The 16,347-nt window shown below is 40.0% G+C and overlaps 1 protein-coding gene across 7 annotated transcripts in view; it reads right to left on the bottom strand.

Annotated features, from left to right (window-relative positions):
- Positions 1 to 16,347, bottom strand: part of RIPOR2 (RHO family interacting cell polarization regulator 2) — a 216,369-nt gene that overhangs the window by 103,843 nt on the left and 96,179 nt on the right. For 2 of the 7 annotated variants that reach the window (XM_070244959.1, XM_005603606.4), the window contains exon 1: positions 4,207 to 4,591. The exons of 4 other annotated variants lie outside the window; for them this stretch is intronic. In XM_070244959.1, the coding sequence (XP_070101060.1) occupies positions 4,207 to 4,423 (217 nt within the window). In that variant the 5' untranslated portion in view covers positions 4,424 to 4,591. Of the gene's footprint in view, positions 1 to 4,206; positions 5,027 to 16,347 lie in introns of those variants that run through there. One more of the 7 variants, XM_003363744.5, reaches the window with a different exon arrangement.

Consider the following 16,347-nt stretch of genomic DNA (forward strand, 5'->3'; position numbering starts at 1 on the left):
GCCTGTTTACAACAGACTGCCTAATTGTTTACCTATTAAAGAAATATTTACCTTGGCTTCAGAAGCAGTCTACTCAGAATGACATAAAATGGGCATCTATTCTACTTAAAATTCTTTTTGTTGATACATCTTTTGCAGTTCTCTTGCTTTCTCTCAGCTGAAGTTCCCTTCGAAAGGGAAAAAGTGCTCCCTTACTTGGCTTGGGGGAAGGAGAGAGGTTTGGTTCAAAAGTGAGTGGTATTTTTTTCCAAGCATCTGTTGATCTCTGGAAGTGCAACAGGCAGCTAATGGTTGAGTGGACTTCCTTTTGCCAGTTCATCTCCATGTGGGAGAGTTCTCCTCCTCTGGGAAGGTTGAAACAACTTTCCTAGACACAGATACCGAGGCTAGGGGAAGAATTCTCATGCTATGCTGCACTGCACCAGCTCCAGGGAATGTGTGAAGATTTGGCAAGAGCTTTGCAGTTTCCTGTGGTCTTTCTAGAAGAGAGCTTTTAAAAAGGATGTAAATGTCCAGGGTATATACAAGCCTGAGAAATACTTTGCACATGTAACTGTGAACTAGTGGTGTTTTGTTATTCTAATCACTGCACCTGACAACAGATTACTGAGCAGTGCTGAAAATGGAGGGGGTTTGGGCTTGTGGTTCCAAGGAGAGCAAGCAATTTTAATTTGCAGCTTTAATTTGTGCCAAGGAGTAATTCTGGCTGCAAAACTATTGACTGACCACCACGTGGGGAACGGTTTCCTCCCACACATGAATTCTGTTCTGCTCTTGAAAGCTGGCCAAGGGCCTCCACTGTGCATGACACTTTCTTTTTCTATTATTATTATTATTATCATCATCATAATTGTTATAGTTATCATTACTATTATTATCCATCCAGCTATTTCTACTAACATACACCAGACTGGCTGTCAAGAAGGCACAGTGACAAAACAGATGAAAGCCCTTTAATTAGATAAGTTTGAAACAACAATGTGAAAGGAGCCTAATTCCAATTACTGGTGTTCCAATACCTTGGTAATCAAATCAATCATTTCCCTAGGAAAGAATAAAGTCTACCTGATAGTAACCATTTTCTAAATGGCATGATGATGTTGGTGTTGTTTAGAAAGCAAACCTGAGGCACTGTGTGTGTGTGTGTGAGAGAGAGAGACAGAGAGAGAGAGAGAGAGAGAGAGAGAGAGAGAGAGAGAGAGAGACAGAGGAAGGAAGGAAGGTGGTAGGATGGGGAATAAATATTGGGGTTTCTGGTGGGTAGGTGGATGACTGCTTCTCTCTCTCACTAACCACATGCAACTCTCCTCTAGAACGAGAGCAAAGTCACACACCAGTGCTTCTTAATTCCATGAACCTTAACATTTTCTTTAATCACAGAAAACAATAGCTGAAGCAAACAGGATCTCAGAAAGCCAGTTAAAAAAATAGATATTGCGAGTAATGACTTTTTTTCTTCCCAAATCTTTATGTGGTCCATAAATCTAAATGGATTTATATATACTTTTAACCAAATGGACCTAAATTCTAAATTTGTGTTCCTTGAGGGGGAAAGGGTCCTTTAAAAATGTGTCTATTGCAAGGAAATATGGTTGCCTTAGTAACAAGCTCCTGGGCATTTTCTTTTCTTTATGTTAGAGGAAACTCATTGTACCAAAAGCTTTCTGCTTTCTTGCATGTTAAGTGAGCTGAAGGCATGGATGAAACCAAGGGCAAGCATGAATTCTGAAAGGTAGATGTATGCCACTGTGCAGAAAAGATTCAGAAATAGAATGCTGGAGTTTTTAAAATGAGATCTTAGAGAATGTGTAATTTGTCCTCTTATTTTAGGTGAAGAAGGAGCTTCAAAGAGGTTAAACGACTTGCACCAGATTCTACATCTGTATAACAGGAGGCGCCGAGAGCCTAACAACTCGTCCAGCGCTGTTTCCACCACATTGTACCTCTGAAACGTTATTAACTCAAGTTCTATAAATAAGGCCTATTTTGAATATACTGAGTCAATCAGATACGTGAAAAAACTTTGCTGAATCCCCTTTAAATGTCACTTTCTAACTTATTCTAGAAACTCGTTTTTGTGAATACTTAGTAGGCATTAATATTTATTGAGTGCTTACCATGTTTTAGGCACTATTTTAAGCACTTCCCCTGTTTAAATATTAAACTATATTTAATCTGCACATGGCCCTATGAGGTTTGTACTCCATTTTATAAGTGAGTAAACTGAGGCACAGAGAGATTAGGTAACTTGCTCAAAGTCACAGGCTGAATTAAGTGGCAAAGCCCAGCCAGGGTAACTCCAGACCTGAAGCGCTTGATGATAAGCACCCCCCCCCCCCCCCCCCACAGACCTTGCTTAAAATGAGCCCAGGCTGGACAAGCTTTCACGTAAATTTCACGGCAAACATGAGCCATGACTCTGAAAACCAAATAAAAATACACCAGATGTTGGATTTACAACCTCTCTCTAATCTTTGGAGATAAAGTTAAATGAGACAATCAATCAGTCTGGAAAGTATAAAGCATATCACATGTGAAGTGTAATGCAAATATTACGAATCTATTATGAAGATAATCTGTACAACCCAATAGGTATTACTGTCCATTTCACCACAGAGGAAACGGAGGTTTAGTTTAGCAAGTTAAATAACTTGCTTAAGTCGCATGGGTGGTACGAGGCAAAATGAGTATTTGAATCTGAATCTTGTCTGACTCCCAATTTGAGTCTTCACCATGCCTGTTGAAGTTGGAATAATCATCTTAATCCTGAATGCTCAAGAGAGAGATCCCATAGCCTCATTAAACCCTGCTTTGTGGAGGTCTGTGTCTCCTTCAGGGTTGGGCCACACGTAATCCATGGTGCAGTCATCAGTCTAGAGATGGCGCTCTTGAGCACAGTAGCCAGATGTAAAAGAGAAAAATCCCTTTGGGGAAAGGAGTGTGGCCTGGACATTTTGGAGGCTGGATGAATAATTACCAAATTATTCAATCTAGGCTTATTTTCCTAGTTGTGAACATTTTTTAAGTCTTGGAGGGAGTAAATATCTAAGTAGGTATAAACAGAGAAAACATCAATCAGAAGTAAAAGCTGAAGAACGGAGCCTAAGGCCAAACTTGGAGCAAGTGGCTCCTAATACCTGTCATCAAAGAAAAGCAACAGATCGAGAATTTGGAAAGCAGCAATGACGCTTGAGGAGATAGTCTTAAAACTGATTTAAGTTGTGATTAAAACCTAAATTATGATTTTCAATATTTCTGAGACTAGATCAAAATAATGGAAAATCATCACAATGTTAATAGTGGTACCTTCTAGATAATTAGATTACACGGGAGTCTTCTTATGCTATACTCTTCAATGAACTGGTATTACTTGGGTAATCACAAAAAAACTTACTAATATTCCTTTAAAAAATTACTTGATAAAGTTTCAAAAAAATGACTAGATACTGTTTCTTACGGAAAACAATCGAATTTATGAGGTCCCTGAGTCTGGATGACCATTTATTTAGACAGTTCCAAATTCTAGAAAATCTCTTGCCTACAGCCCAATCTCACAGGCAGCATTTCAGCAAGACATCTGTTGGTTAATAGATTAGCCATTTAAAATCGCAACCCTTACAGCCAAATCCTACCCCACAGGTCTACTTGTGGAAAACTGAGCGGTGCCAGTGGGTGTCAGAAGCTAGTACGGCTGCAGCATCCTAACCTGAAGAAAGGAAAAGGAAAAGGGCATGGAGAATTGGAGTGCCAAAGAAGTCTGAGGACGAGTGAGAGAGATCCAAAGGGAGAGAGACAAAACAAGGAGAAGTGGGTAGTGCAGATCAAGACAATATGGTACCACAGAGAACCATCCCTGGTCCATTCGTCCACCTGCTACCCTAGCAGCCTTGCTGTGTGTAAAGCACTGTTGACAGGCTTCCCTTAAGGTGTTAGACAAGAGAACACAGAAGAGAGACGAGGGGCAAGATTCAGTACTATTTTCTAACCTAAACTCAGCCTTTATCTAGTCACCGCTTAAAAGAAAAATATTTGGAGGAACCATTTAACGCCCTCGTCCTCTGCTTTGCTTTGATATCCGTAACCACCATCCCACCCAGAACGCTTTCAAAGTACTCAAGTCCTTGCCCAAGCCGGGCCAAAGTTTCCAGTAGTGTCAAAGCCAAGCTAAGCAGACCAGAGCGGCTCCTGCCAGAAAGACGTGTTTACCTTCACCAAAAATATCATCCTCTTCATCCACCGGGAGTTCCTCTGCATCCAGATACTGCATCTTGGAGAGCGTGATCAGCGTGCTGCAGCCGGAGGCGCACAGCCCAGGCAGTCCCAGCAGCCACACTGCCTCCTGAGGCGATTTCCTTCCCCGGGTTCTCTGAAACCTCGGGGAGGGCAGCTTCCGCATCTGCCCTTGAGAAAGCACTTCATTCATATGAATAGGCTTCAGAAGCCGTTTGAAGAGTGCATTCCAGGTGAGGTAATTCTCACCGCTGAGAAGCAAGACTTGTTTTGGAAGGGGACTGCAGAGCTGGTTGGATCTGAATACAGATATCCCTTAAAGTCTAGGCGCAATGAATTCTATTTCAAAGCGACAACTTTCATATTTTCTTAAAGAGGAAGGTGGGCATTTAACTTTCTTACTAATTTGAACACTATGGGAAGTGTTGAAAGAAACGGGGTTCACATTTCTCATATCTCAGTTTTGCTTCAATGACAATTTATCTGAGAGAAAAGCAAGCCCCTACGCGAGACGAAAGCAGGCAATTGGAGGGACGGAGTTTTTATTTCACTCAGTAATAGTTGCATTTTTCTTTTTTGCCAACCTCTTGCGTTTGAGGATTAGAAGCTTTACAACACTTAAACCAAATTTAACATACATCTAGGCTCTTCCTGGCCCAATTAAATCGATGGTCAATAAATGGATAATTAGTTTAGGTCAAACAACTTCCATTTCACAATATTTACTCAGTCTGATACTTCAGACTTTATCACTTAAGGAGAAGGGAGAAAATGTAACTTGAAAGGCTGTTCCTCCCAGAGGGAGGAGTAACCATCAAGCTTTTACGTGAGTGCAAGTGGCTGACATCACCAGATCGAACCAGCCAAAGTGTGCCTAATTCTATATGGCTGTTCAAACACAAATCTCTGAGGGATAGCACAACCTCATTTGGGGCTTTCCCAGCGCTCTCTGTTGTGTGACCTCTCAGACGTTCAGAAGCTGAGAAAATGCAAAAGGAGATGATGGTGAGGAGTTGTTGACCCAAGGTATTTACTTCAGGGAACTTTATTTGAGTAGAGTTTCTAAAACATTTATTAGCATATTTTTAATAGACTTTGTTTTTTAGAGCAGTTTTAGGTTCACAGCAAAATTGAGAGCAATGTGCAGAGATTTCCCATGTGCCCCCTGCCCCCACACCTGTAGAGCCTCCCCCATTATCAACATCCTCACCAGAGTGGTACCTTTGTCACAACTAATGAACCTACATTAACATATCATCATCATCCAGAGTCTATGGTTTACATTAGGGTTCACTCTTGGTGTTGTACATTGTACAGGTTTGGACAAATATATGATGACATGTATTCACCCTAATAGTCTCATACAAAGAAGTTTCACTGCCCTAAAAATCCTCTGTGCTGCGCCTCCCTCCCCACAACCGCTGGCCACCACCGGTCTTTTTGCTGTCTCCATAGTTTTACCTTTTCCAGAATGTCATAGTTGGAGTCATACATAACGTAGACTTTTCAGATTGGCTTCTTTCACTGGCTAGTATACATTCAAGGTTCCTCCTGGTCTTTTCATGGCTTGATAGCTCATTTCTTCTTAGCACTGAATAATACTCATTGTCTGGATGTACCATAGTTTATCTATCCAGTCACCTACTGAAGGACATCTTGGTGTTTCCCAAGTTTTGGCAACTATGAATACAGCTGCTATAAACATCCGTGTGCAGGTTTTTGTGTAGACATAAGTTTTCAACTCCTTTAAGTGCATAGCAAAGAGTGGGATTACTTGAGGGCATGGTAAAGAGCATGTTAAGTTTTGTAAGAAACTGCCAAACTGTCTTCCAAAGTGTCTGTACCATTTTGCATTCCCATCAGTAATGACTGAGAGTTGACTATTGCTCCATATCCTTGCCAGCATTTGGTTTCGTCAGTGTTGTGAATTTTGGCCATTCTAGATTGTGTAGGGGGATCTCACTGAAGTACTAAGTGCTTCTGAAGAGACTCCTGGCGCTACTCTCCAAGCTAAGAACCTGTCCCCTCCTCCTTTAACTTCACCCTTGAAATTACAGCAGCTTCTCCCAGGGGAGAGTATAGAAAATGGGGCTGGAAAAGCCCAGCCACGAGAAAGGCCCAGGACAGAGGAAGTCTGGAATCAGTCAGTCACGAAGGGCTACTTGGCACCAGCAGTGGGCTTACCCGTGTGCTGGGTGCTGTGGGGTTCCCATAGACAGATGCAGATGGGGACTGCTGGAACCTCTGGTCACCCTCAGTCAGGGGTGGGACAATCTTTAGGGGAGAGTTTGGAAAGGTGTGGTTGTTTGGAGTTGCACAATGACTGGGGGTATTACTGGTATTTAATGTCTTGGTAACCTTCTCGAATGTGTGGGACAGTGGCTCAAGAGGAAGAACTGTCTAGTCCCAGACGCCAATAGTGCCCCTCCCCCCATTGAGAAATACCTTGAGAAGAGGACAACTGGTGCTGATGCTTTTCTCTAGGTCTCCTTTGCCTCCCTCCTTTTGGATCCTCCTACCAGCATCCCCCATCCAATTTCCACTCAAATGACTTTTTTGGTCGAGGGTTGCAGTTAATTATCTAAATTAAATTAATTAAAATGGGCCTGAATTGTAAGATGATGCAGCCGCTATGGAATACAGTATGGAGGTTCCTCCAAAAATTAAAAATAGGACTACCAGGCTGGCCAGTGGCACAGTGGTTAAGTTCACACGTTCTGCTTCAGCTGCCTGGGGTTCGCTGGTTTGGATCCCGGGTGCAGACATGGCACTGCTTGGCAAGCTGTGCTGTGGCAGGCGTCCCACATATAAAGTGGAGGAGGATGGGCACGGATGTTAGCTGAGGGCCAGTCTTCCTCAGCAAAAAGAGGAGAATTGGTGGCAGATGTTAGCTCAGGGCTAATCTTCCTCAAAAAAAAAAAAAAGGACTGCCATGTGATTCAGCAATCCCACTTCTGGGTATATAACCAAAATAATTGAAAGCAGGATCTTGAATTGATACCTGCACTGCCACGTTCATTGAAGCATTATTCACAGTAGTCAAGATGTGAAAGCAGTCTAAATGTCCATTGACAGATGAACGGATAAAGAAACTATGGTCTATATATACAATGGAATATTATTCAGTCTTAAAAAAGAAGGAAATCCTGTCACATGCTACAACATGAATGAACCTTGAGGACACTATGCTAAACGAAATAAGCCAATCACAAAAAGACAAGTATTGTATGATTCCCCTTATATAATGTATCTAAAGCAGTCAAATTCATAGAAACAGAAAGCAGAATGGTGGTTGCCAGGGGCTGGGGGAGGGGAAAATGGGGAGATTGTTCAATGGGTATGGAGTTTCAGTCACGCAAGATGAAAAAGTTCTAGAGCTCTGTTGTACAACAATGTGCCTGTCACTAACAATACTGTAATGTAAACTAAAAAATTGTTAACAGGGTAAATTTATGTTATGCGGTTTTTACCATATACAAAAAAAAAAAACGGCCCCAGTGTAAGAAATATGGATCTGGACTAGAGCTCCATTTGCTGGGATGAAAGGATGAGTATCAATTTTGGTCATGACTACATTTCTCACCCATTGTCCTGTGTCCTTTAACCTTCACAACCCCTATGAGGTGGATGCTATTATCTCATTTTACAGTCGAAGCAATGAGACTCTGAGAGATTACATAACCTTGCTAAGAGCAGATGGCTAGTGAGTGACAGTTTGGACTAACTCCAGCGCTCGTTCCATGACCTGTCATCTACAGAGCTTTATGGAGGGGATGCAGATGATATGGGTCAACACAGCATCCCAGTGGCTCTTGGGAATCTGCCCCACCTCTATCCCCTCTCATGTCAGAACCACGAGCTTACCACATTAACCCTGGGGTCCCCACCGTTCCACTTAAGCAAGTCAGCATAACCTCTCTAGGCCTATTTCTTTATCTTTAAATGGAGAAAATACTATCTTCTTGTTATGGGTTGAATTGTTGAATGCCCAACTCCTATGTTGAAGTCCTAATTCCCAGTATTCAGAATGCAGCATTGTTCGGAAATAGGGTCATTGCAGAAGTAACTGGTTAAGATGAGGTCCTACCTGGGTATGGTGGGTCCCTAATCCAATGTGTCTTGTCCTTATAAAAAGGGGAGTTTGGACACAGACACACACATGGGGAGAATGCCATGTGAAGATAAAGATTGAGATCTATAAGCCACAGAATATCAAAGATTGCCAGCAAACCACTAGAAGCCAGGGGAGAGGCATGGACAGATTCTTCCTCACCACCTCAGAAGGAACCAACCCTGCCGTCACTTTCATCTTGGACTTCTAACCTCCAGAACTGTGAAACAATAAACAGTTATTTAAGCAACTCAGTTTCAGGTTCTTTGTCATGGCAACCATAGCAAACTAATACACTTCCTCATTTGGCTTGTTTTGAGCGTTAAATAGGACAATTCATGTAAAGGAACTGAGACAGCACACGGCACACTGCACATACCCAGTTGTAATTAGCCAACTTAAATCCCTCACAGGGCAGCTTAGGGCCGTTTCTCTGATTGAAGCCTCAGTGGGGATAGAGAGTGATCAGTCACCATGCTCTATAGAAAATCTCAATAACCCTTGGTAAGTTCCTCTCAGTCTCCTCTTCTCCAACGTAGATATGGTAAAAACACAGCTAACAATCTCAAACATCAAATCACAATTGCCACTGAAAATGCCTTGAAAGCGGGGAATATAGAAAACATCGTCCTTGTTTTCTAAAGCATACAATCACCTTACAGAGATAAGGCGTATATGCATGATACGTTAGTGAAGAAGGAAAATTAATGATCTACAGATGTATGCATCAATAGGGACAAATTTCAAAAACATAATGCTGACTAGAAAAGTCTCACAAAATTATAAATAGTATGATTCTATTTATATAAGTGCCAAAAATGGGCAAAATAGAAAACATATATAAATAACACTAACCCTTACATAGTGCTGGGCATAGTTCCCAGTGATTTGATTCACTTAATTCTCAAAGCAACCCTATGAGATCAGTATTATTATCTCCATTTTAGTTTGAGGCTCAAGAGGTAAAATGACCTGTCCGAGGTCATGCATCCAGTAAGTGGTGGAGCTGAGACTGAAGCCACAGAGTCCACACTCACTCACTCTGTTACAGTGTCTCTCATGTGTGTAAAGCATAAAGGGATGCTGAACTATCTGCGGCTCCCCAACTGTAGGCACTCCAAGCCTTTGCTCACATGGCTCCCCCTTCTCCTGTTGGTCTTACCAACTTGGGAAACATCCACTCATCTCTTAGGGGTTTATCTAAGAGCTGCCCCCTCCATGAAGCCTTTTCTGATATCCCCATGTGGAAATGCTCGCCCTACTCCCTCAGTCCACTTATTTATGTATCTATTTCACCCCTGCCCTTCAAGGCAAGGACCATTTCTTCTGACACTTTGTACCTCCATTCCCTAGGATAGTGCCAGGAAGAAAGTCATTGATCAGTATGCATTTTTGAAATGAGTAAATAATGACTAAGTGAATGGCAGAAAGTTCTAGTGTGAATTCAATATGAAGGAGGAAGAATTCTTACTTGGGAATTAGTCCTAAAGTCTGCAGGGGAGGAAAAAATTTTTTCCTCTATCCTTTTAGGTCTTTAACTGAGGCGTGTGAATTAAACTGACCAAAGACAGATTCAATAGGAGAAAAGGCATACAAGCTTTATTAACATTTTTATATGCATGGGGGCTTCACAGAAAAGAAGTGAAAAATCCCAAAAAAGTGGTTAGACTCGGGGGCTATATAGCATTTTAACAAAAAGCATTAAGTTGTGGAGTAGGGACTAGACAAAGGAAGCAGGGGTGGGCAGGGTGGGGGGAGTTTAGAGTCCTAGGGGTGCTAAATTGTAAGAAGGTGACTAGAAAATGTATGCTAGATAAGGATTGTTTAATAAGATTTGTTAAGCAGACTCATCTTGTCTCCAGTGATAAAAGTGGCCTTCAGTAGGGAAGAGTCATTCTCCTCTTCCTGATATGGGAGAGGGGAACATCTTTAAAAAGGAAAATTTATGTCCTGCTTTTAGGCAGAAAGGGAAAAGGCAGAGAGTTCTCTTGTATCTGCTGTTTCTCAATTGCCTTCAGCTATAAATAATCCTAATGCCAATGCGGCTTATTTTGATGCTCTTCAAATCCGTACTAGAAAAGAAGGACTAAAGCTAGGAAAACTCAGTGCTCAGAGCCGGGCAAGTCAGTGAGGTGGAGTTAAGCGAGCGTAAGTTACAGAGAGGAGTTTTGACTAAGCAGTGAGAGGTGAGTCTAGAACGACAATCAAAGGACTTTGCTTTTCAGTGATTGAAGGCAACAGCTCTGATAATTGGATCTGAGGAAGAGAACAAAGGTGAGGATGAGCCAGGATCAGACAATTATTTTGATTAAAGGCTGATTTGTGACAATCTGGGCTAAGCTTAACAATAGAACTTCATCAAGGTCAGCACAAAAACATGGCAAAACTTTTATACTCTAAACAGTAGGTACCCACTTTGTGCTGTACTAGGTATGCAAATTTCAAAGACATGCAAAGCCTAGTCCTTGCTTTGAGGAGCTTTACTCATCTATTCCTGTGTTTATTCATCCCTCTATTCATCCATTCATCCATCCATCCATCCATCCATCTATCCATCCATCCATCCATCCATCCATCCACCCATTTAGCCATCTATCCATTAGAAAAATAATAATGAATGCCTACTAAATTTTAGGCACAGTAGGAAACATTTAAGTAAATGTGTAAGTGACTGTGCATGTGTTGTGGTGAACATATGAAAATCAACATCGTATTACTATTTTGTGGTATGAAAATTTAAGGTATAATGATCAGCTATTTATTTATTAATTTTAAACATTTCTGCATGGTTTGCCATTTTGAAAAAAAATTACCATCTGTGAAGTGCTTAGAGGAGGAAGCCACACTGCTGGGAAAATGTCATCATCCAACCTGGGCTTTCCTTCCAATAGAGGGTGAACTTCACAGTCTTCTCTCTGTACTCTTTTCTGGAGAATTTCCCTCTCCCTCCAGGAAGGTTTTTAAATACTTAATTTTCATATACAAAAACTTCAGAACAGGGAAAAGAATCTGAAATAATTAGGGGTAAAACATCCAGAAACAGAAAGGAGAACAAAGTAGGAGAGAGGAATTGAAACTGTGAGGAGTGGTTGGAATCAAGAAAGAAAAAAAGAAGGTAAAAAAACCCACAGAGCCAGAAATAATCTTATCTTTGGGTAACTTTTGTGCCGTGCACATAAAATGTGTCTAACTGCAAAATGCCACAACCAAGGAGCTGGGACTAAAGGAACATGATTTTTAATGCTGTTCCTGTTTTCATGTTGCAAAAAAGAGATACCCATCTCATGGGACGACAGCCATCTGGGGCTTTGTAAGTCTTCCTGCTCACATTCCCCAGTTTTAGGGGGATCTCTCTGCTGTTGGAGCCACAGTCAGGTGCTGGGGAAGCCTGCAGGACAGGCTGATCAAAGCCTTTGGTGGTCCTCCTCAATAGGACTAAAGACAATGAGGGTAATTGCCCAGAAAATGAATCTGCTCACTCTGCTCTGAAAGGAGGGAGAAGAGCCCAGCCAAAATGGTCTCCATGGCAAGACTCGCATTGGGTCTGGTTTGCAAACTTGGGCTAAGGGTATGCTTGTGGGAGTGGTTAAAGCTGCAACCAGTGACTTTTTTTTAATGGCATAAAAGGCACTGGTTCTAGGATTTGACAGAACCAAGTTTTAATTCTGGCTTTGCTAGTTCCCAGATCTTTGACTGAAGTTATTGAATCTGACTCAGAATCTGTAAAATGAAATAATAATCATTGGCTCAGCCCTCTCCCCTGAAGTTGCCCCAAATGAGACTCTTTGTCAATATCTTCTGCTAGGTATAAAAACACAACTTCAACACCCAGTCCCTCTCCTGTACCCACTGTTCCAACCAGAATGTAATCCCAAAGCCTTTCTAGTATAGAGATCCTGTGACTTCAACTGATAATAAAATTTACATCCTAGGGTTTTGATGACATGAATTGAGACAGGAATCCTTTTCTGTGGCCCTACCATCAACTTTAGATTAGTTACCAAGGAATCTAAGGTGCAGTGTGCCCCTCCTCCCTCTTTTTAACCTCAGGACCACTTTTTTGCTATGGGAGCTACAGAAAACAACAGAAGTGGTTGGGGAAAAAAACTTTGAGAAGGTAGAAAGAAACAGTCCTTCATGTCTTTGAGAGATTTAGGGGAAACTTCAGGGAGAATTACAACCCTCCCTCCCTCACAGACTGTGACTCTAGACCCAAGAGGACCACAGAAAGGAGGCCAGATGAGAAGGTATAACTTTCTCAACGTTGAAAGCAAGGCATACCTCTCAGCATCCTAAGTCTTATAATGGGAGATTGTTTTTTGGTACATAATCTACTGGGTGCCAAACCAAGGGACAATATGAAATATCGTTGTTGAAAAAGTGAATGACATTAAATGACCTGTACTTAATCCTTTGGCAAATTACAGATTTTCTAATTTTTTTGTTTCAAAGCACTGAAAGAGGATCTCATCGAATTTTTACTGATAGATCACTAAGCTTAATTTTTGATGATAAATCATTATGTGATGTTTGGCACATGATTGAGAAAAAGTTCAAAGAATCAGCTGGGATATCAGAGAAAATGGTGGAGTAAGGATCTTTAAAAACCCTCTCTTCTATAGAAGCAATAAGAAACACTGGAAAAAATGGTATCAGCTTTTTCAGAACTCTGGAAATTAAACAAAGGCTTGCAACAATCCAGGGAACATTTATTTGAGAAAAACAACTGAATTTTCATAAGAACAGTGAGTTTTTTGGCATTTTAATTTGCCCTATTTCCATCTTCTCCTCCCCAGCTCTGTGGTAGCCTTGAAAACCATAGACCTGTAATCACAGTGAAACCCAGAAGACTGGCAGTCATTGGAGTGGTTGGAGAATGGGATTGGAGCTTCTTCAAAGCCTTACTCTCAGAAAATTGTCATGATTTGACCTGTCTGCTTGTTCCTTGGTAGACCTCATTTGCAAGGCTATCTTTATTTAGCCTGACTCAGAGTTACTCAGAGCGAATGGCCTTTTCCCTGGGCCTGCTTGTCAAAAACAATCAGAGGCAACTGGTGAACACTGAAGCTGCCCAAAGCAATGGTAAGAGTTGGGGGCAAATAACAGGTAAGCAAATCTTAAAAAGAAAACTCAGGAAAGAGATGGCCATGGAGACTTTGAAAAGCTCTGACATATTCCTGGGACTCTAGAAGGCCAAACATGTGTAGGGCTGTGCACCTGCTTAGAAAAGGCCATAAACTCTCATCTCTCGCTAATCTTGAGGTTCTATATAAGCAGGAAGGAAAGATTAAAGCAGAGTTGTAAAGTGCCTAGCTGAGTGTTGAAGTTATGTCCAAGCTTACATAGAGAGCCCCTTTACAAAGACTAAGACGTATTGGTTCCAAGCTTCTAAAAACATCTCTGTCTAACATTAGCTGACCACTAAGTAACTAAGCAGAGAGTTCAGTGACCACACATGACAAAGAATACAGACTTTAAAGAACCAGATCAGAAAAGTCACTAAACAACAATAACAACAAACTCCCTAGGGAGGGGAAGAATCTGATTTCCAGAGTTCCCGTGTAATGTTATTTAAATTGTCCAGATTTCAACAAAAAATTATGAGACATGCAAAGAAACAAGAAGCATGGCCCATACACAGAAAACAAAACAAAAAAACCGGTTAATAGGTACTGTCCCTGAAGAAGCCCAGGTGTTGGACTTGCTAGGACAAAGACTTTAAATTATCTATTTAAATACGTTCAAAGAACTAAAGAGAACTAAGTATGAGAACAATGTCTCTACAATAGAGAATATCAACAAGACAATAGAACTTGTAAAATAAAGAACAAAGAGAAATCCTGGAGACAAAAAGTATAACAGCTGAAATGAAAAATCACTAGAAAAGGTTAAACAAAAGATATGACCAGTAAAAGAAAGAATCAGCAAACTTAAGAGAGGTCAATTGAGGTTATCCTGACTGAGGAACAGAAGAAGAAAGAATTAAGAAAAATGATCAGAGCCTCAGAGAACTGTGAGACACCATCAAGCATACACAGATATACACATGTATCATAGAACTCTCATAAGGAGAAGTAAGAGAAAAGAGGGCAGAAAGATTTGAAAAAATAATGGCCAAAAAGTCCCCAGATTTGATGAAAAGCATTAATCTATACATCCAAGAAGCTCAACAAACTCCGAGGAAGATAAACTCAAAGAAATTCACACCTACACACATCATAATTAAACTGTCAGAAACCAAAAACAAAGAGAAAATCTTAAAGCAGAAAGAGAGAAATGAGTCACCACATACAAGGGATCCTCAATAAGACTAACAAGTGATTTCTCAGAAAGCATGGAGGGCAGAAGATACTGGATACGGTATTTAAAGTCCTGAAAGAAAAAAACTGTCAACCAAGAATTCTATATCTGGCAAAACTATGTTCATGAATACAGGAAAAATAAATATATTTCCAGATATACCAAAGCTGAGGAATTTTGTTTATAGTAGAAATATAATATAAACTTGCCTTATGAGAAATGCCAAAGGGAGTCCTTCAGGTTGAAATGAAAGGACGCTAGACGGTAACTTAAAGCCATAAGAAAAGATAAAGAACACTGGTAAAGGTAATTGCAAAGGTAAATATAAAAGACAGTATAAATCTATTTTCTGTTTGTAACCTTCCCCCAATCTTCTTTAAAATACAACCACATAAAGCAACAATTATAGATCTGTGTTGACGGGTGCATAATATGTGCAGAGGTAATGTGTATGACAATAACAGCACAAAGCAGGGGGAGCAAGGTGAGCGATACAGGATCAAAGTTTTTACACAGTATTGAAATTAAGGTGATATTAATCCAAGCTAGATTGTTATAAATTAGATGTTAATTATAACCCCTGGGACATTAATGAAGAAAAGAAATAAAAAGTATTGTAAAAGAAGTGACAAGGAAAATTAAAATTGTATGCTAGAGAATATCTATTTATTGCAAAGAATAGAGTAACACTGCTGTAACAAAATTCCCTTCATCCTCATTTATTTATTTGGGTGAACTTGGCTTCTTAAAAATATAAGAATATATAACTAATTCCTGTTTCATTAGAGCAAAAAGTAATATTCATCCATGGATAAGTGAACTAATTGGAAAAAAGCCAACTCCATCCATCTCATTGGGAGATGTTTCCAATAAGATTTTGATCTCATGTTGAAAGATGGTAATTATTACTCAATATATGTAATATGTTTACATTGTTTTGATCAACTGTGTATCAATAATAAATGTAATGATGACTCTATCTAGACAAAAATTTTACTATGTAAGCCATTTAATCACAAGAAAATTATATATATGTAATATTTTATACATAACACATATTTTTATCTGAGAAATGTGATAGGATGATCAAAAAAGACTTTCAGGTATAAAAATACATTAGATTATAAGAGGGGAAATTGTCCCAAACTTGGGCTGCAGTAGAACTTTGTGGTGTGATAGGATCAGCAGCACCTTCTGGGATGTATCTAGCATTCCTAATAAAATGTGCCGTCAATTTCCTGATAGAATTTAACGAAATAAGAATCCTTCTGGAATACTGATTTATCCTCTCTGCCTAACTTACGGTCTTGCCCTGAGCCTAATGACCTTAAATCAGAAATTCTTTAAAGTAAAAAGTCCAGTATGTTAATGATCATCTAAATATCTTCTTTTCCCCTGTTAAATGTCTCTGTCAATAGAGAATAGCTATGGCAGCTCTCTCAGGAACTTTTCTTTTGTGACGAGTATAAAATAAAACTTTAACAACTTATCTGACAAGTCGCCTTAGTAATTAGGATAAAATTCTGTTGGGGGAGAATGGAATGGAAATATGAATTCAATAAGAAAATGGAATGATATAGAATATTTCCAAATCTCAAAGAGCATGTTTATGCATTTTTTTACATGGACCATGGAGATATATATATATATATATACTACTTCATAAATGACATGCTTTTGGACTTTTAAAACTTATGATAAAAAAC

Source organism: Equus caballus, chromosome 20 (genome assembly GCF_041296265.1).
Source record: "Equus caballus isolate H_3958 breed thoroughbred chromosome 20, TB-T2T, whole genome shotgun sequence".
NCBI lineage: Eukaryota > Metazoa > Chordata > Mammalia > Perissodactyla > Equidae > Equus > Equus caballus.